Source organism: Oryx dammah, unplaced genomic scaffold, assembly GCF_014754425.2.
Source record: "Oryx dammah isolate SB20612 unplaced genomic scaffold, SCBI_Odam_1.1 HiC_scaffold_29, whole genome shotgun sequence".
NCBI classification, from domain to species: Eukaryota; Metazoa; Chordata; class Mammalia; order Artiodactyla; family Bovidae; genus Oryx; species Oryx dammah.
Window position 1 is genome coordinate 21,777,355 of NW_024070213.1, and position 21,348 is coordinate 21,798,702.

The 21,348-nt window shown below is 43.5% G+C and overlaps 1 protein-coding gene and 1 pseudogene across 3 annotated transcripts; one reads left to right on the forward strand and one right to left on the reverse strand.

Annotated features, from left to right (window-relative positions):
- The first annotated feature begins 1,726 nt into the window (after positions 1 to 1,726).
- LOC120857985 lies at positions 1,727 to 8,138 on the forward strand (annotated as a pseudogene).
- Positions 8,139 to 11,541: 3,403 nt separating this feature from the next.
- On the reverse strand, positions 11,542 to 18,540 carry GPRC5D (G protein-coupled receptor class C group 5 member D). 3 transcript variants are annotated; one of them, XM_040235218.1, is made up of 4 exons: positions 18,330 to 18,540; positions 16,650 to 17,585; positions 12,883 to 12,951; positions 11,542 to 11,801 (listed from the first exon to the last, which is right to left on the reverse strand). In XM_040235218.1, exons 2-4 carry the CDS (start codon positions 17,542 to 17,544, stop codon positions 11,794 to 11,796), a joined length of 972 nt encoding a protein of 323 aa, XP_040091152.1. In that variant the 5' UTR covers positions 17,545 to 17,585; positions 18,330 to 18,540; the 3' UTR covers positions 11,542 to 11,793. The 3 variants fall into 3 exon arrangements, with proteins under 3 accessions (XP_040091152.1, XP_040091153.1, XP_040091154.1); XM_040235219.1 differs by lacking the exon at positions 12,883 to 12,951 and having other exon boundaries at positions 18,330 to 18,539; XM_040235220.1 differs by lacking the exon at positions 18,330 to 18,540 and having other exon boundaries at positions 11,542 to 11,814; positions 12,897 to 12,951; positions 16,650 to 18,000.
- Between the last annotated feature and the right edge of the window lie 2,808 nt (positions 18,541 to 21,348).

Consider the following 21,348-nt stretch of genomic DNA (forward strand, 5'->3'; position numbering starts at 1 on the left):
CACTAAATTAGATGTTAAGGAACTTAAAAATGAATTGCAGATGAAGTCTATACAAGTTTCTCCTAAATACATGTAAAGTCCACTTTCCCTCTGTAGCATATATTTTAAAAAGCCAGCCCCCCTCTGTATACACTGGTGGAAGATATACACATCCTTAACATTTTCCCCCAAATCTTTAACTCTTAAAAAAAACAATAATTAAGAGATGAATTTCACATTAAAAAGAAATTTTAATTTCTCCCTTTAATTTTAATAAGTGCTCCTTTCAGTTCAGTTCAGTCACTCTGTCGTGTCCGACTCTTTTGAACCCCATGAATCGCAGCACGCCAGGCCTCCTTGTCCATCACCAACTCCCGGAGTTCACTCAGACTCACGTCCATCGAGTCGGTGATGCCATCCAGCCATTTCATCCTGGGTCGTCCCCTTCTCCTCCTGCCCCCAATCCCTCCCAGCATCAGAGTCTTTTCCAATGAGTCAGCTCTTCGCATGAGGTGTCCAAAGTACTGGAGTTGCAGCTTTAGCATCATTCCTTCCAAAGAAATCCCAGGGCTGATCTTCAGAATGGACTGGTTGGATCTCCTTGCAGTCCATGGGACTCTTAAGAGTCTTCTCCAACACCACAGTTCAAAAGCATCAATTCTTTGGCGCTCAGCCTTCTTCACAGTCCAACTCTCACATCCATACATGACCACTGGAAAAACCATAGCCTTGACTAGACGGACCTTATTTGGCAAAGTAATGTCTCTGCTTTTGAATATGCTATCTAGGTTGGTCATAACTTTCCTTCCAAGGAGTAAGCGTCTTTTAATTTCATGGCTGCAGTCACCATCTGCAGTGATTTTGGAGCTCCCCAAAATAAAGTCTGGCACTGTTTCTACTGTTTCCCCATCTATTTCCCATGAAGTGATGGGACCAGATGCCATGATCTTAGTTTTCTGAATATTGAGCTTTAAGCCAACTTTTTCACTCTCCTCTTTCACTTTCATCAAGAGGCTCTTTAGTTCCTCTTCACTTTCTGCCATAAGGGTGGTGTCATCTGCATATCTGAGGTTAGTGGTATTTCTCCCGGCAATCTTGATTCCAGCTTGTGCTTCCTCCAGCCCAGCATTTCGCATGATGTACTCTGCATAGTGCATTTATACCACAGAAAGAACATGTTAGAATTCAGAAATGTCACTTCTATAAATTGAAATATATACACAATGCCACCTTTTGTCTCTTTTCTTTGCCTCTATTTTAAACTTTTTAAAATGAATATCCTTCTCTGTGTTTATAGTATAGACTCCTTTATCCTACAGTTTGTGGACAATTATAGATCTGTCTACTGATAGATCCTATCAGTTTTGTTTGTCTTGAATTCTGTGATGATACAGAACTTGTGTCTCCAGAATTTGTGACTATAATCATGTGAAAATCCTGTTGAAATGAAAAATTATGTTTAATCTCCAATGAAAGAACTTAAGTGTGAAAGTGTGAATAAATCTCAGATCAAATGTCAAACGTTTAGATGTGAAAGGGTTTCTCCAAGAACATAGAAAAGTCAATATCCTACTCTTAATTTTTACATTAAATATAAATCTGCCCAGAGGATTCTTTTCCAAACCAGAGTTGATTTAACCACATCCTAAACAGGCTTTAAATTCTAACAGTTCCACTAGCTTTAGAAAAATCTAGAAAAATAGACAATAGTATTTCCAAAGTGTACTTGTAGTTCTTTGAGCAGTGGATGAGATCAGTATTAAAACTGTATCCTTTTCCTTGGCAAGATGGCGGGGATGACTTGGCTACTAGCATCATACACTTTTTGGATCAGCATCTAGTCTTTCCATTGCTTGAATTTCTCTCTGTAAGGGAGATTAAACAATGAAAAAGAATTGTCACAAGGTAAATAGGATCTTCTTAGTGATACCAATGTGGTAGGCTTTGCTATCAGCTCAGTTCAGTTCAGTTCAGTCACTCAGTCATGTCCAGCTCTTTGGGACCCCATGAATCACAGCACGCTAGGCCTCCCTGTCCATCACCAACTCCTGGAGTTCACTCAGAGTCACGACCATTGAGTCGGTGATGCCATCCAGCCATCTCATCCTCGTCGTCCCCTTCTCCTCCTGCCCCCAATCCCTCCCAGCATCAAAGTCTTCTCCAATGAGTCAACTCTTCACATGAGGTGACCAAAGGACTGGAGTTGCAGCTTTAGCATCATTCCCACCAAAGAAATCCCAGGGCTGATCTCCTTCAGAATGGACTGGTTGGATCTCCTTGCAGTCCAAGGGACTCTCAAGAGTCTTCTCCAACACCACAGTTCAAAAGCATCAATTCTTCAGCGCTCAGCCTTCTTCACAGTCCAACTCTCACATCCATACATGACCACAGGAAAAACCATAGCCTTGACTAGACGGACCTTATTTGGCAAAGTAATGTCTCTGCTTTTGAATATGCTATCTAGGTTGCTCATAACTTTTCTTCCAAGGAGTAAGTGTCTTTTAATTTCATGGCTCCAGTCACCATCTGCAGTGATTTTGGAGCCCCCCAAAATAGTCTGACACTGTTTCTACTGTTTCCCCATCTATTTCCCATGGAGTGATGGGACCGGATGCCATGATCTTCGTTTTCTGAGTGTTATGCTTTAAGCCAACTTTTTCACTCTCCTCTTTTACTTTCATCAAGAGGCTTTTTAGTTCCTCTTCACTTTCTGCCATAAGGGTGGTGTCATCTGCATGTCTGAGGTTATTGATATTTCTCCCGGCAATCTTGATTCCAGCTTGTGTTTCTTCCAGTCCAGCGTTTCTCATGATGTACTCTGCATAGAAGTTAAATAAGCAGGGTGACAATATACAGCCTTGACACACTCCTTTTCCTATTTGGAACCAGTCTGTGCTTCCATGTCCAGTTCTAACCATTGCTTCCTGACCTGCATACAGATTTCTCAAGAGGCAGGTCAGGTGGTCTGGTATTCCCATCTCTCTCAGAATTTTCCACAGTTTCTTGTGATCCACACAAAGGCTTTGGCATAGTCAATAAAGCAGAAATAGATGTTTTTCTGGAACTCTCTTGCTTTTTCGATGATCCAGCGGATGTTGGCAATTTGATCTCTGGTCCCTCTGCCTGTTCTCAAACCAGCTTGAACATCAGGAAGTTCATGGTTCACGTATTGCTGAAGCCTGGCTTGGAGAATTTTGAGCATTACTTTACTAGCGTGTGAGATGAGTGCAATTGTGCGGTAGTTTGAACATTCTTTGGCATTTCCTTTCTTTGGGATTGGAATGAAAACTGATCTTTTCCAGTCCTGTGGCCACTGCTGAGTTTTCCCAATTTGCTGGCCTATTGAGTGCAGCACTTTCACAGCATCATCTTTCAGGATTTGAAACAGCTCAACTGGAATTCCATCACCTCCACTAGCTTTGTTCGTAGTGATGCTTTCTAAGGCCCACTTGACTTCACATTCCAGGATGTCTGGCTCTAGATGAGTGATCACACCATCATGTTTATCCAGGTCATGAAGATCCTTTTTGTACAGTTCTTCTGTGTATTCTTGCCATCTCTTCTTAATATCTTCTGCTTCTGTAAGGTCCAGACCATTTCTGTCCTTTATGGAGCCCATCTTTGCATGAAATGTTCCCTTGGTATCTCTAATTTTCTTGAAGAGATCTCTAGTCTTTCCCATTCTGCTGTTTTCCTCTATTTCTTTGCATTGATCGCTGAAGAAGGCTTTCTTATCTCTTCTTGCTACTCTGCATTCAGATGCTTATATCTTTCCTTTTCTCCTTGGCTTTTTGCTTGTCTTCTTTTCACAGCTATTTGTAAGGCCTCCCCAGACAGCCATTTTGCTTTTTTGCATTTCTTTTCCATGGGGATGGTCTTGCTCCCTGCCTCCTATACAATGTCATGAACTTCATTCCATAGTTCATCAGGCACTCTATCAGATTTAGGCCCTTAAATCTATTTCTCACTTCCACTGTATAATCATAAGGGATTTCATTGAGGTCATACCTGAATGGTCTAACGGTTTTCCCTGTTTTCTTCAATTTCAGTCTGAATTTGGCAATAAGGAGTTCATGATCTGAGCCACAGTCAGCTCCTGGTCTTGTTTTTGTTGACTGTATAGAGCTTCTCCATCTTTTGCTGCAGAGAATATAATCAATCTGATTTCGGTGTTGACCCTCTGGTGATGTCCATGTGTAGAGTCTTCTCTTGTGTTGTTGGAAGAGGGTGTTTGCTATGACCAGTGCACTTTCTTGGCAAAACTCTATTAGTCTTTGCCCTGCTTCATTCCGTACTCCAAGGCCAAATTTGCCTGTTACTCCAGGTGTTTCTTGACTTCCTACTTTTGGATTCCAGTCCCCTATAATGAAAAGGACATCTTTTTTGGGTGTTAGTTCTAAAAGGTCTTGTAGGTCTTCATAGAACCGTTCAACTTCAGCTTCTTCAGCATTACTGGTTGGGGCATAGACTTGGATTACTGTGATATTGAATGGTTTGCCTTGGAAACAAACAGAGATCATTCTGTCGTTTTTGAGATTGCATCCAAGTACTGCATTTTGGACTCTTCTGTTGACCATGATGGCTACTCCATTTCTTCTAAGGGATTCTTGCCCGCAGTAGTAGATATAATGGTCATCTGAGTTAAATTCACCCATTCCAGTCCATTTTAGTTCACTGATTCCTAGAAGGTCAACGTTCACTCTTGCCATCTCCTGTGTGACCACTTCCAATTTGCCTTGATTCATGGATCTGACATTCCAGGTTCCTATGCAATATTGTTCTTTACAGCATCGGACCTTGCTTCTATCACCAGTCACATCCACAGCTGGGTATTGTTTTTGCTTTGGCTCCATCCCTTCATTCTTTCTGGAGTTATTTCTCCACTGACCTCCAGTAGCATACTGGGCACCTACTGACCTGGGGAGTACCTCTTTCAGTATCCTATCATTTTGCCTTTTCATGGATTTCTCAAGGCAAGAATACTGAAGTGGTTTGCCATTCCCTTCTCCAGTGGACCACAACCTGTCAGACCTCTCCACCATGACCCACCTGTCTTGGGTTGCCTCAAGGGCATGGCTTAGTTTCATTGAGTTAGACAAGGCTGTGGTCCTAGTGTGATTAGATTGACTAGATTTCTGTGAGTATGATTTCAGTGTGTCTGCCCTCTGATGCCCTCATGCAACACCTACCATCTTACTTGAATTTCTCTTACCTTGGGCGTGGGGTACCTCTTCACGGCTGCTCCAGCAAAGCACAGCCGCTGCTCCTTACCTTGGATGAGGGGTATCTCCTCCTGCTGCCCTTCCTGACCTTCAACGTGGGATGGCTCCTCTAGGCCCTCCTGTGCCCACGCAGCCACCACTCCTTGGATGTGGGGGTGCCCCTCCCGGTTGCCGCCCATAGCCTTGGGCCTGGGGTTGCTGCTCCCGGTCGCTGCGCTGGCCTCCGGCGTGGGGTTGCTCCTTCCTGCTGCCGCCCTTGGGCTCGGGCGCCGCCCCTGGCCTCGGACGCGGGGTGGCTCCTCCCGGCCATCACCCCCGACCTCGGTTGCGGGGTAGCTCCTCTTGGGCGTTCCTGCGCTGTGGCAGCCTGGCACTCTAGGCCGCTGCCCCTGACCTGGGACGTGGGGTAGCTCTCGGCCACGCTGAGTGCGCCCGCCGCCACCGCCGCCGCTGCCTGTGCTCAGTGCGCTGGCCCGCCTTCCTCATGCATTGGGAGAAAAAAAGAACCACTATTGTTGCACAACTGAAACAGCTTCAGGTAGAAACTGAACCAACTGTGAAGACGTTAGAAGATCTAGAAACTCCGGGGCAAATGCAGTCAGCCAGGGACGGTCAGATGCTGTTTGACTACTTGGCAGACAAGCATGGTTTTAGGCAAGAATATTTAGATACACTTTGCGTGCTAAGTCACTTCAGTCATGTCTGACTCTTTGTGACCCTATGGACAATAGCCCACCAGGCTCCTCTGTCCATGGGATTCTCCAGGCAAGAATACTAGAGTGGGTTGCCATGCCCTTCACCAGGGGAGCTTCCCAACCCAGGGATTGAAACCGGGCCTCCTGCATTGCAGGCAGATTCTTTACCATCAGAGCCACTAGGGAAGGTTTACAGGCATGCAAAATGCCAATATGAATGCAGAATTACTCTGGAGCAGCAGAGTATCTTTCCTTCTTTAGAGTGTTGGTTCCAGCAGTGGATAGAAATGCTTTGAATTCAGAACTTATGGTTGCAGGAAGAAGGGAGAAAGGATGTGGGGAAGGGATAGTCAGGGAGTTTGGGATGGACGTGTACACTCTGCTATATTTAAAATGGATAACAAACAAGGACTGACTGTATAGCAAGGGAGTTCTGCTCAATGCTATGTGACACCCTGGATGGGAGGGAGTTTGGGAGAGAATGGATACATATATATGTATGACTGAGTGCCTTTCCTATTCATCTGAAACTATCATAACATTGCCTGTTACTCTGCTCTACTCCAGTAGAAAATAAAAAGTTTTTAAAAAAGAAATGCTTTGAATTCACTCTAGGAAACACTGACTTCTGAAATCTTAACACAGAATTGGGATGCATCCATGGAAGACCTTACGCAGCTCAAAGGGACCATAGATAATAATTCTGTGCGTTCCCCATTTCAGTCTTTTCAGCCACGAACATGGCTCATTCATTGGCCTCTGTTTTCCTCCATCACCCCAAAGGGTGCTGTGACATTATTGATCCCCTCCTTTAGCAGCCACAGTTGTTGTTGTTCAGTTGCTCAGTTGGGTCTGACTCTTTGTGACCCCATGACTGCAAAATGCCAGGCTTCCCTGTCCTTCACTGTCTCCCGGAGTTTGTTCAAATTCACGTCCATTGAGTTGATGATGCCATCCAACCATCTCATCCTCTGTCATCCCCTTCTCCTCCTGCCTTCAATCTTTCCCAGCATCAAGGTCTTCTCTAATGAGTTGGCTCTTCGTATCAGGTGGTCAAAGTATTGGAGCTTCAAATTCTGGAGAATTTGAATCAAATTGGCTGGATTTCATTAAAGAAATTTCACCCCTGAACTCACCTCTCTGATCTGACAGTTTGATCATCCTAGTCACCCAATCCTTCTGATTTTCCTGAGACATTCTTTTTTTATAGGTTACTTTTAAAAATTTTAATTGTACTTATTTATTTTTGGCTGTGCTGAGTCTTCGTTGCTGGGAGGGCTTTCTCTGGTCGTGGTTAGTGGGGGTTACTCTCTAGTTGTGGTGCACAAGCTTATCATTGCAATAGCTTATCTTGCTGTAGAACACAGGCTCCAGAGTGCGAGGGCTTCAGGAGTTGCAGCAGGTGAATTCAGTAGTTGCGGCTCCCAGGCTCTAGAGCACAGACTCAATAGTTGTGTCTTACGGGCTTGGTTGCTCCAAGGCTTGTGGGATCTTCCAGGATCAGGGATCAAACCTGTATCTCCTGCGTTGGCAGATGGGTTCTTTAACTCTGAACCACCAGGGAAGACTCCTGAGATGTTCTTGAAGACAGTCCCTGAAAGGCCCTAATAATGTTTTAAGTAAAGGTGCACGTTTATGCCTTGGAAGTTCTTTGAATAACTAAGTTCTGATATATGTTAAAATGCAAACTTAATTATAACTAGTCTATCTTTGAAGATAGATAGGCAAACAAGATCTCCCACTGGAGGCCAGCAGTTTGAAACTGGTCTGAGCCATTTTGTTGCTGTTCAGTCACTAGGTCATGTCTGACTAGAACATTTTAAACAACTCCAAGAGAAAGTCTTTCTTTATTCAGATGTCAAGCATGACATCTTAGAAGTTAAGGATATTCACTCCCATTCAATGTTAATTGAGAAGCATTCCTTTATATGCAAAATACAGAGGCTTTTGTATCAAGGAAGCAGAAAAAGATTTTCTAGTTTATTTCTCATGAATTGTGCACTTTTGAAATACATGATTAGGCTTATTCTGAGGAAGAGGCTACAGAACGATCTTGTTAACCATCTGAGTTTGAAGGAAAAAAGAGACTTTCATTCTGCCACAAGTTAAGTAAGGTTTCATGTGGGACAGTCCTGTTGGTCCCATGTCTTCAGAGAGTTTCTGGGAAAAGGTAGATTTAGAACTGGTGGTGGAAGGAGGAAAAGAAGGCTGCGAAGTCATGAATCTGGCCAATATGAAGTAGACAGAATTCCAAGAAAAGGGAGTATTTTTTAAAAGAAGAAAGAATAATGGCTATAGCGAATGAGGAAACTTCATCAATGTTGTGGTGCTTGGGTTCCAGAGTATGTGGGCTCAGTAGTTGCAGCTCGCAGGCAACTATGCTCCGCAGCATGTGGTATCTTATTCTAGACCTGACCACAGGCTAAAATAAGGCATAAGACCTTTTTAAAGAGCTGGCTTAAGACTAAATATTAAAAAAAAAAACCTAAGATCATGGCATCCGGCCCCATTACTGCATGGCAAATGGAAGGGGGAAAGGTGGAAATAGTGACAGATTTCCTCTTCTTGGGCTCCAAAATCACTGCAGATGGTGACTGCAGCCATGAAATCAGAAGATGATTACTTCTTGGCAGGAAAGCAATGACAAAACCAGACAGTGTATCGAAATGCAGAGACACTCTGCCAACAAAGGTCTGTATAATCAGGGCTATAGTCTTCCCAGTGGTCACATACAGTTGTGAGAGCTGGACCATAAAGAAGGCAGAACGCTAAAGAATTGATGCCTTCGAACTGTGGTGCTGGAGAAGACTCCTGAAAGTCCCTTGGTCAGCAAGGAGATCAAGCCAGTCAATCTTAAGGGAGATCAACCCTGAATATTCACTAGGAGGACTGACATTGAAGCTGAAGCGCCAGGATTTTGGTCATCGGATGTGAACAGACAACTCATTGGAAAAGTCCTGATGCTGGGAAAGATGGAGGGCAGAAGGAGAAGAGGGCATCAGAGGATGAGATGGCTGAACCCATCACCAATGCAATGAAGATGAACTTGGGAAAACTCTGGGAGATGGTGAGGGACAGGGAGGCCTACCATGCTCCAGTCCATGGGGTTGCAGAGTTGGACACAACTGGGTGACTGAACAGCAACAACAAGGACTTTAAGCTTATGAGGAGTTCATGAAATGTAATGTGGAGGGAAACAAATCTCTGATGCTCTGGATCAGGGAAAAAAATCATCAAGATGAAAGATATCAATTTTACATGGGAAGATATTTCATTTAGCTTGAGCATATCAGCCATGCTCCACCAGAAAGGTGTTTTATAATGAATTTTTTCATTGATACGCTTTCTTTTGGTAAATAAATAAAATCAGAAGATGATCTAAAATGTTTAAGAGAATAGATAGCTTTCACATCCAGGAAGTGAGTTTATTTATTTTGTTTATGGGCTTCCTCGATGGCTCAGCAGATAAAGAATTCCCCTGTAATGCAGGAGACACAGGAGATGTGGGTTTGGTCCCTGGGTCAGGAATATCCCCTGGAGGAGGAAATGAAAACCCGCTCCAGTATTCTTGCTTGGGAAATCCCATGGACAGAGAAGCCTGGTGGACCATAGTCCATGGAGTCGAAAAGAGTCGGACACGACTTAGCACCCACACACATATTTTCTTTATTTGGCTGTGACAAGTCTTAGTTGCGGCACATAGGACATTTGTTGCGTCATGCAGGACCTTTGACTGTGCCTCACGGACTCTCTAGTTGTGGTGCCTGGGCTCTGGAGTGCACAGGCTCAGTAGCTGCAGCTCTCTGGCTTAGTTGCTCCTTGGCATGTAGGGATCTTAGTTCCCCCACCAAGGATGGAAACTTTCTCCCATCCCCTGCATTGCAAGGCGGATTCCTAACCACTGGACCACCACGGAAGTCTCAGTAAGTGTGTTTAGATCTTCAAATACTACTTATTGAATTGATTAATTGACTGCAACATGCTAATCATGGGCTTCCCAGGTGGTGCTAGTGGTAAAGAACCCACCTGCCAATGCAGGAGACACAAGAGATGTGGGTTCAATCCCCGATCCAGGAAGATCCCCTGGAGGAGGAAATGGTAACCCACTCCAGTATTCTTGCCTGGGAAATCCCATGGACAGAGGAGCCTGGCAGGCCACAGTCCATGGGGCCACAAAGAGTCGGATGCGACTGAGCAACTAAGAACACAAGCTAATCATTAATAGTTTTATCTGTTCTTTTAAGTGGTTCCTCATGGATCCCAACTCAGAAGATGATTGAGGTGTTTAGCGTTATGTGAGTTGCTACATAAACTCAAAAGAATTGATATTTTCATAAAGATATTCTATAATTTTTATAAAATTATATTTTCCTGGATTCATCTTTCTGGAGTTGGTCACTCACGGTGCATGTTATTGCTCCCTAGCTGCCCAGAGCATAATTCCCTGCCCAGGAGTGTCTCACTGAGGAAGCAGACATATGCAGTCAAGTCTGTACCACACGATCACGCCAAACACAGCTGAAGGGATCAGTGGTGAGTGCGCCCAAAGACAGCCAATCCACAGGGTGATTATAAATTAACAGGTGGGCCAATGCAAAAGAGCGCCCAATCAGAGACACGGCGATCAGCTGAACCAATCAGAGTCTCTCTCAGGAATCTGAATTATGCCCTACAGGGAGAAAATGAGCCCGCTGGATAAGTAAAAATACCACAAAAAGAAATAGTGAGGAAAGTGTCAAAGTGTTAGGAGAGGGGTGGTTGTGGGAATGGGGCGGGAGAAAGCAGGGTCCCCTCAATACCTGACGGTGTTCCATCTCTATGAAGCTGGCTGAGGGACTGTAGAGGGTTCCCAGAGAGGGTTTTCTCTTTCCTGAAAGGTGTAACCTTACAGTTCCATTCCTCAGACAGCCTGAAGGAGACACTTTGCAGCTTTACAAGCCCCCAAATCTAACTAACACATGGTCCAAAGTTTGATAAAATGAGGATAAGCCTCAGAGGCAATTTGGTACAAAGAGGTTTCATTTTACCTTTACTGATTTTAGGGGAAACATCTTGGGAAACAACATTAGCCATCCTATATGTCTTTAATGGGTTTACTGAAATTTGTTAGCTGACTCAAACACCTCTCACCTTTGAAACTAAACAAACCAAAATTATGTTGAAGGTGTTGTTGTCATCATTTTGGGGATAAAAACTAGGAGGATGGGTGATAATGCTGAAATCCTTTATGAGCATCAACTCGGGTGGCTCTTACTTTCTATTACTGGTTCATCAAAGCAGGGCACTGACCTCAGTCATGTCTACGCCATACTTGCTGTCATGGGAGTTCTTAAGCTGTGGGAGAAACCTGCCAGATTGCAAGCCCATGAAATGTACAATTGTGGAGATCCTGAGGGTTCTGCTATGACATTTATTACAAATTTTGGGTCAATCATATTTAGGGGCCCCTTTTAAAAAAATGGCTACAGGAGTGATCCAATAGTAAATTGCTACTGCCATCTGTATTTTGTCACATTAGCATAACTCTAAGGTCATCAAACTGAGGTCTTTTGGTCTCATTAGTAAGAGATGCCAATTTGTCCTGGCATTGCTGGGAAAGAGAATCTTTCAGTTACATGAATGAAGAAAGAGACACATAGTCACGGTAGGGTGGCCAGAAAGATTGTAATTGTGCTTGAAGGGCAATGTCCTGATGAAGGGCCCCAGATGGATGGAGAGGACCAGGAGGCAGGGAAGGAAGGATGCTTTGTCGGCAGATAGGCTTTCCACTTGCCCATCGGGACGACATTAGGATGATCTTCTGGGTTTTCAGGACTCATGTTTTCTGTGGACTTTATAATTCTGCATCTTGCTGGGGGCTTCCTTTAGCCCATGGAATGAGATATTTCTGTGTGGCATCAACAATCTGCAACGGAAGAAATGCCATTAACAGCTTTCTCAGCCAACATAGGGGATGATACTCTGCAAAACTATGCCTGAAATATTATCATTTCACCATCATTTAATCCTTTGTTAATTAAACAAAAAAGAAAAAAGATGTTGAGTCTACCCACATCATTTTTGCTCTTAGCCATTAATAAGAATCTGTTTGCAAAATTACTGGAAGTTGAAAGTAACCCAAGAAGTTCTTGGCGGAGATAGTGAACATTTTCTCATCATGTAAATACCCTCTGGAGGCTTAATTACAGCAAATGATATAGCTATGTCCTGGCCTGTGTGTCATTCCAGGAAAAGGCAACGTCAGATAACAGACCAAAGGGATTAACCTAGTTACAGTTGCCTAGTACAGTTCATTGAATGAGCAGTCTGGGCATGGCTTTCTCTCTTAGATCTTAATGACTTCTGACCTCATAATACAAATGTGTCCCAAAGTGGTATTTTTGGCTGTTTGGCTTTGTTGTCTTCAAGCCATCATACCTCTGGTTCTACTCAGCAGTGTCCCTGTTTTTGCAGGCATAAAATGGGTGCACCCATCTGGGCGTCCAGATGATCCTGACAGACCCAGCCCAGTTCTTGGGGTGGCCCAGACAGTGACTCAGAGAGGCAGCCAGCATGGTCCAGGAGATGCATTTAGACAACTGATGCTAAAAACAGTTCCTACACTCATGCATATTTCTAACCTCCCTCCCCCTTGTTCCCAAGGTGAAAAGTGGTGAGCTTGCTCCTCTTCACTCTCAACATGAACCCTTCAAGCTGCCTTTTCTTTCAGGGACATTCACCTGCATCAGAATTGATTGTCAATGGTAGTGGTAGAGGGGGGTTGGGAACGGTTTGGGAAGAAGCAAAAGACACGATTTAGCTTCATTGCACTGCCCTGGCATGGATTCAGTCTGGATGGCTCAGGCTCCGCATATCTGGAGGAATGACCCTGCCTTATCTATCCTCTCTTGGGTCAGGAAAGCCACTGGAGAGGAAGCCTGACAGCTCGCCTGAGGAAGGTGGGCTTCCTCCGTCCCTCCTTGGAGAATGCAGATGAGCACATTTACCTGCAGCTGAGTGGGGGCTACCATACGCAGTTAATGCCACATCCTCCTCAGCGCCATCACTGTCTCGGGCTGAAAGCCAAAGGAGGGAAGGTCTGGGTTAGTGTCAGAGGTTCACCTGGAAACAGCACCTGAGGAGGGTGGGGCTCAGTGGCTTGCAAAGAGGCTCCTTCCTTTAAAAATAAATTCTCCACTGAGGCTACATTTTTTTTTAAAATTTGTGATTTAAAAAAGAGCATTGTTAAAGCTTCGAAGGAAGGTTGCATACAGATCACAGTTGTGTACGCAGGAGAAGTACCTCTGTGCTTAGTAATTGAAGGAGCTGAAGCCTCATCATCACTTTCTATGCTGAGCAAAAGCTGGTATTTGTGGTAAGGAAAATAATCTGAAGGGCTTGTGTTGGCAAGAACGTTTTTCTCCTGTTTTCCATCATTTGCTATTCATTGGCTCATTTTTTTACATTGCATAGCCTCATTTCTGTCTTAATACCTTCCAAAAAATCATACTAGATTTGTCTGTAGATATTTAAACAAGGGATAGAAAAAATGCCCACAATAATGTGATTCTTTAAAATGCACATGGGTCTTGGTCTTAGCGAACTTGATAAAACAATATTCTAAGCAATCTAAAACAGATAAAGTAGGCACTACTAGAACAGGAGCTTTCCTTTCATAAAAAAAGGTTCATGGCTGATATTCTAGATTTATATTGCTTTTTTTTGCCACATCCCGAGGCATGTGGGGTCTTAGTTCCCTGATCAGGGATCGAACTCCCACTCCCTGCTGTGGAAGCATGGAGTCTTAACCACTGGACCACCAGGAAGTCCCCCTGATATTCTAGGTTTAGGATCTTTGCAAATGATATCACACTAAAAATTCTCAGTTAAAAGAGCAATTGATTTTAAAAATTCAGTTGATATGCAGTTTTTCAGGAACATGTTTATATCTCAGGGCACAGAATTTTTATGCCCATTTGCTTGGTGTTTTGTAGTAATATGCCTGATTGGATTTTTATTCTTCATCTAGATGTTTTTATATTTTTGAACTAAGTCCATACATCACTTTAGAGAGAATCTTTAAAGACTAATCTTTTGAAAGACTTCCAGGGAAATGAAATCCTTAATCCCCTTTGCTGATTTATTTCAGTGTACCAACTCTTTGCATTTAATCTGAATGCTTCCCGTTTCCATTTGGGTCTATTTCTACCCTTCATCTTTAGCTGGAGACAGAAAACAGGGCAACAGCCTCTTGGGCAGAAGTTGTCATATGTGTGAAATTCCTTGCTAATCCCCTCTTGTCTTTACTCTTCTTTTAACCGATTAATTCTGGTCCCAGAACCCAGTGGTAAATCAAATAATTATGTGACTGCAATCACAGTTATAAATCAGAAGGGTCACAGACTGGAACAAAATGTGTTTTGGTAAAGAATTTAGAGAGAACCTGAATGTCGGCGAGAAAGGCATCTAAAGCTTAAGAACCACCATCTCACTTTCATCTTCTTAACCTTCCCACGTAGGTCTAATGATATAACCCCTTCACCATCTTTGAGGTTTTCCACCAAACCTCTCCAGATTGTGGATCCCAGAGCTGGTTTTCTTATCAGGGACTGACCGACGCTGAGAACAAAGGCCTGACTGTTCTTGCTGACCACACATCTGTCTGCACAGCACTGCGATTGTTTCTTGAGCAGACAAAAGCAAACACAGCTGTGAGCTGCTTTCCCACTGCCAGCTCTTGACCTACAGCAACACTTAGAATCTTTTACACTATTGATATTACATTGTACTGCTCTGATTCTTATCTATTTTGCATCTCTTTGTATGTTTTTTCCAAGCTAGGTGTCATTTTGTACATTTTCCTGAGTTTGAATCATTCTTCTAATTTTTGACATCTGTACTTTTTTCCAGGTAACCTCCATCCTGATTCCCTTCTCTAAGGTTAAGTTTCTGGTTATTCTGCCCAGTTTTGGAGAGCAATCTACACGTTCTTTTCTACACCACCGAATTTTCTTCCCACAAAATATCCAATTACATTGACAATGACTATCTCTGGCAGAAATGGATTTTCTACCAATGCTCTAGTAATAAACATAGTTATAAGGAAACATTGTGCTTTTGAAAGCTCTTGTTTTTCCATAGGACATTTCTTAGAACACTTTAAATACCTGCCTAATCTTTGGGGGATTTGGAAAATTGATCGTTAGAAGTCCCAGTGTGTTTTGGGTATTATGAAACACTAAGAACTCTCTCTCTGATTTTGTTTCCTAGAGACATATGACAGCAAACAAAGCAGACATAGAAGAGTTATCCTATTTTTTGGTGAGAACCATGAGAAGTCATTTCAAGAAAGATTGACTCTGCAATTCTGCCATGAACCTCACATCATCAAAAGCAATGAGAAACTCCTTTAGGAAGGATGTGTAGTCTCAATTTCCGATTCATGGTCAACTGAACTGAACAGAATTAATAGATGCAGCTATCTGAACAGGAATTAATTTGAATGTGTAATTAGCCATAGATTACAGCTCAAAAAGTGTATGACTTAACGGGAAAGCTTCTATTAATTTTTTTGAGCCTGGTGAACATAATGTGCGCTATGCAATATGTAAAATAACACCATCTTTGCACATTAGAAATACATTGTGAGAAATCAGATGCCTATTAAGACACAGAAATGGATGCAAAACTGTGATGCTGGGTTATGAATAATGGGCCAGATGTTTCAGAAAGGAATTAATGAGTTTTGACGTATTTCCAGATCACTGATATTAGCCATTTATTCCCCCAGATTATTGGAGTCCAAGTCACCTTGTTATCATGGATAATACATTTTATTCTTTAACGATGTATAGTCAGGTGACTTGGTCTTACATAAGGATTCAAATCTGACCCAGAAATTATTATGAAAATGTCACATAAGCAAGTTCTTTATTTCTATTAATGATTACACATCTGAGCCTCTGCTCAGAATTCTCACTTAATGGCGCTTCCTGTCACTTTTTGTAAACCTTGAAGGCTCTCAAGAAGTGAATGGTCTGTGAAGCAGACATCCAGAAGTGATCGGGCTCTGTGACTCTAATGAGATGATGAGTCATATGCATCAGTCTACTATGATGTTTGGGGAAGTTCGTTTTGAGACTTAAAATTTGAAACTGTCAGTCACTGCTGCCAGGGGTGACTTTTGCTCTTAATGGCCAGAACATCTGGGCTTAGCACGCTGTGTCATGCAAGGGCACAACCAAAGCCTAATTTGGGGCTGGTAAACTCATTTTATAGTGGGTGCCTTTCTTTATCCAGTAAGAATCCTCAGAGCTACACCCTCTTTATTTGAGACCTCTGAGTCATTTCTGTCTTGGCCTTTCCTCATGAATCTCTGTATTCTGGATGAATTGATTTTTCAGAAAAGTTTACCCTTGACTCTGTCTGCCTCTCTAGGCTTGAGCTATTTAGTTACCTCCGTGGGTCTTCCCTGGTGGTCCAGTCAGTAAAGAGTCTGCCTGCAATGCAGAAGACCTGGGTTCAATCCCTGTGTCAGGAAGATCCCATGGAGGAGGAAATGGCAACCCACTCCAGTATTCTTGCCTGTAGAATCTCATGGACAGAGGAGCCTGGTGGGCTACAGTCCATGGGGTCGCAAAGAGTCAGAAGTGTCTGCGCAACTAACACTAGATCCTGACCGTTCCCTTTTTGTTCCTTCCTGCTTTATCCTCTGGCCCTGTTCTCCCTCTTGCTTTGCTCACAAGAGAGCCTCCCCGAGTGCCCCAGAGAGTACCTCTTGAGAGCTCCTGGTTTTCTGCTCTGAAGCTGCGTTCGTAAGTCGGGAGTGGGCAGGCATTGCCTGGCAGGGGGCAACCCTGCTGACACGATCGGTAGAGAATGCACAGCTCCGGGACAATGTACAGCAGCAGGAAAACCCACGCGTTGGTGACCAGGGCGATGCAGATGACGGGGTCGTCCCACTGGGGCTGCCGCTGGAGCTGTGTGTTGCCCCTCATGAGCATGGAGATCCACACCACCCAGATGATGATGGAGACGAGCACGGTGGCAAAGATGAGCCTGCCATGCTGCTTCCAGTTCTCACAAGGGCCACAGAAGGTGGTCTTGGAGACAAAGAACGTGAGGGCCATCAGGAAGAGGACGTAGACCAGGAGGACCACGAAGTCCACGTTGAGCTGGTAGGGTGTCATGTGCACAAACATGCCACCCCTGGTCATGATGAGAGTCACGTACTCAATGGCAATGATGGTCTGCAACAGGCTGACCCCAATAGCAATGCACAGAATTGTCGTCCAAGAGAAGGAGACTCGACCCCGGACCAGCTTCACCAGGTTGGAGGCATGAGCCAAGAGGCACGAGAAGCAGAGAGCAAAGAGGACCCCAAAGAGAAAGTAGCGGATGGGGGCAGTCTGCTGATTCAGCTGGATGATGAAGGCAAAAGCAAGGCCAAAGAGCCCCAGCACACCCAGGAGGAAGAGGAACTGGGTGGGGAGGACATTCCAGTGGGCGCAGTCTTGGACCCTTCTCATGAGGAAGAGAAACGCCAGGAGGAGCATAACTGTAACCACTATGCCAACTGCTGCCAGGGACTCCAGAACAATGCCCCATGCCCCCTCAGTGTCACAGAGGAAGTAATAGTCCCCAGTGGACTCCCTGCAGTCCTCATACATGTTGACTTGTTGGTACCTCACTAGAACGATCTTCTGTTCCCCTGCAAAAAAAAAAAAAACACCCAAGATGAAACAAACAGGACTTTACCTTCACCCACAAGAACGTCTGTTGGGTAGTCCTGGACAGGACACTATAATATCTCTGATTCCCAGATGAAGATGCCTGGATACATTGAATGAAATAGCTCAGAACTATCCACCCCTCAAAACTTTCCTAGCTCTGTCCTGCTAGGAAAGGAGAACCATCTTCACTTGAGGACTCTGGATCATTCATGAATTTCATGTTGTAATTTCCACCAAGGCTTTTTGAAGCCTAAGGCAGAATTTTTTCATAAAGATGGGCTGTGTGACAACACATGTATGATTGCTGGACTCCAGTTATAGCAGGCTCCAGAACAAGGGTTGTCAACATTAATGGACCATTTGATCATTCAAGACATGAGGTGCTCCTCAAAGGAGACAGGCTCTTCCCAGTCATTTTGATGACTGTTCCTTCTTTTAATTCAAGTCAATCCAACACATTATGCTTAAATATCCACTGTTCATTTGTCAAAGAATATTACAAAGTGGTCTCTGCCCTCAATTAATTTTTTGGAGAGTGCAGCACCAAACTCTGTCTTGAGTAACGTTGTCTAGAAAAAAAAAAAATCACATATATTCATTTGGAAACAAGTACGTAGCAGCTGAATACCCCTAGTTCCACTCCTCTCTGGCTATTCCCAAGCCAGCTGGCTTGAGTGACCCAGGCTGACAGCTGAAAGCATGGTCCCTTCATTCCCACTTACCTCCTCTGTGTCCACGCTGGAGGCTGAGGCTGTAGTGGCTGCGAGGTTGTAACTGCCAGTGAGTAAGAAAGAGACAACCTCAGCGTCTTTAATCTCTCCCCAAATGGGCGGAAGGACGGAGGCACCTACTGGGGTTCCTACAGCGCCTATAAAAAGAACCGGAAGGTCAGAAAGACACACCTATTCAAGTTTCCCAGCAGCCTGTCTACAGAGATTTCTTTGGTGAGAACAACTGTTTTTCATTTTACTGCTAACCAGAGGCACCTTGACCTTAGGGAGGTCCTGAAGAGGGAGGTGTGGCTTTAGGAAAGACCACCTCTTTCCCCACAGATGCCGATGTGATGGGAGGCTGCAAAAGGCCTTCCCTTGGCCACATGAGGACACATCATTCTTCTTCTGACCTACTCCCTACAAAGAGCTTCTCAAGTGGCTTGGTGGTAAAGAATCTGCCTGCAAAGCAGGAGACTCGGGTTCTATCCCTGGGTCAGGAAGATCTCCTGGAAAAGGAAATAGCAACCCACTCCAGTGTTCTTGCCTGGAAAATTCCATGGACAGAGGAGACTGGCGGGATACATTTCATGAGGTTGCAAGAGCTGGACATGACTTAGTGACTAAACCACCACCACTCCCTACAAAGCCATCTCCAGAGTCTTTCCCACATTTTGATTTTGATTTTAAGATCCAAAGGAGCATCGTTTCCAAAGGAATCAAAGGTTGGCTGAGCCATAAATGGTTAGAAGGATCACGCACATTCAAAGGTCCACTGGCTGCCATCTCTGTGACTTCAGGGAAATGTGACTTTCCTACTCTGCCACTTTCCTCTCCTTTGGAGGTCCTTCCTCAAGCTTTGGCTGCCTATAAGGTGGGGGCTCTACCTGGACCAGCTCTTCTGGGAATGCCGAGGCCTTTGGTATAACTTCCCTCTCTCCTTGCTCCCCTCACCCTTATCAGAATGCACTCTTATTGGGTCTCATTCCATTGAGGCTTTCCCAGGGCCCAAGACAGAAGAATGTGCAATTAACAGTTCCAGCTCATATTGGTATAACATATTCTTTATCTCTTGTGGTGATGTATAATACAGCATGCAGGACAGGGTCCAGGCTATCTGCCCACAGGCCACCCCTAATCCCCCCTTCAAATTTACTTACTCTTTGGTTCTTTTCCTGGATATTTGCATCTAAAAAAATGTTTGGAGGTTTTAGTTTTGTTTTTAAAATTAATAATTTTTAAAATTTTAATTTAGTCAAAAAAATTTTATTGGGGTATACTTGATTTACAATGTTGGTTTTATGTGTATATCAAAGTGAATCAATTATACAGATACCTGCATATTCTCTTTCTTTGGATTCTTTTCCTGTATAGGCCATTATAGAGTATTGAGTAGAGTTCCCTATACTGTACAGTAGTACTTATCTAAAATTAATTTTAAAAAATTACAAATATAGTTGATTTACAATGTTGGGTTATTTCATGTCTCAACCACTTGACTTTGTATATATATATTATTTTTCATATTCTTTTCCATTATGGTTTATTATGAGTTATTGAATATATGGATATTTGCTTCTAAACTATTATTTACTTATTTATTTTTTGGCATGTAGTATCTTAGTTCCTTGGCCAGGAATTGAACCTGCACCCCTGCAGTGGAAGCATGGAGTATTAACTGATGAACCACCAGGGAAGCTCTAACAGAGGACTTCTGAAGACCCATACAGTACTTTATAATGTGGCTTCAAGTGTCCCCATGGTCCGGCCCCTCTTTCCACCGTCCAACCATATTTCTTTCTCCTCTCCAGGCCTTGTTTTTCTCCCTGCCATCTGCTCACCTTTTCTTGGAGGTTGTCCCTGTCCTGAACTGCCTTTCATTCTATTCCCATTTATCCTCTGTGCTCGATTCCCATTGATCTTGCTTCTTCCCCAGGTACTTTCTCTGCCTTGGAGATCTAGTTCGTCTTATCTTCTCTGTGAGCGCTCCTTCCTGCCCTCATCACTCTGGCCCTCACTGATCACTCCCTCGGGGAACTTCACAGTCTGTACTGTCCAAAGTTATAGAAATAATATTTTCTGCCCATTTTATTTGTTTTAATCAATTTATGAATAACCATAAGAAATAAAATGAATTTAAGTAAATAATAATAGAACAGAAACAGACTCACAGACTTAGTGAAGGAACTTATGGTTACCAGGGGAGAAGGATGAAGGGAAGGGATAATCAGGGAGTTTGGGATCGACATGTGCACACTGCTATGTTTAAAATGGATAACCAACAAAGTCCTACTGTAGAGCACAGGGAACTCTGCTCAGTGCTGTGTGGCAGCCTGGATGGAACGGGAGTTTAGTGATAATGGATACATGTATAGTGTGGTTTCAAGTTTCCTTGTGATCTGGGCCATGTAGGGCTGGGTCCCTTTGCATTCCACTTGAAACTATCATAACATTGTTAATCAGCTATACTCCGATACAAAATAAAAAGTTAAAAAATAATAAATAATAATAAAAACAATTGTCATTGTTCAGTTACTAAATCATGTGTATCATGTGTGACCCTGCAATCCCATGGACTGCAGCATGCCAGGCTCCCCTGTCCTTCACCATCTCCTGGAATTTGTTCAAACTCATGTCCGTTGAGTTGGTGATGCCATCCAACCATCTCATCCTCTATCATCCCCCTTTCCAGCCCTCAATCTTTCCCAACATCAGGGTCTTTTCCAATAAAAACAGTACATTTATTAATTTCTTTTATTTGTAATTCATCCGTTTGGTTAGATTTATAGCTGCTTGGGGGTTAGGCTCCACATTTTATGTCCTCATAGCACCTGGCCCTGCAGGGAGCACCTCCTAGGTGATGGATGAACTGACTAATGAAAGGATTCTAAGGGTAGAATTCCAGGCCACACGAAGTTACTTTTTAGTAGTGTGTTTTTCCAACCCATGCTTTTAAATGGAAGCCACCTGAGATAAGAATCTTAACAAACTCTGGACAAATTCATTCTGAAGTGGTATTCTATCATCTAGA

Coding starts and splice junctions, on each gene's coding strand:
- GPRC5D (XM_040235220.1), bottom strand. CDS start 17,544: ATGTATGAGGACTGCAGGGAGTCCACTGGGGACTATTACTTCCTCTGT. Junction 12,952..16,649: donor AAACCAGGAGCTCTCAAGAG/GTACTCTCTGGG, acceptor TTTGGCTTTCAG/CCCGAGACAGTGATGGCGCT. Junction 11,815..12,896: donor TTAACTGCGTATGGTAGCCC/CCACTCAGCTGC, acceptor GTTAATGGCATT/TCTTCCGTTGCAGATTGTTG.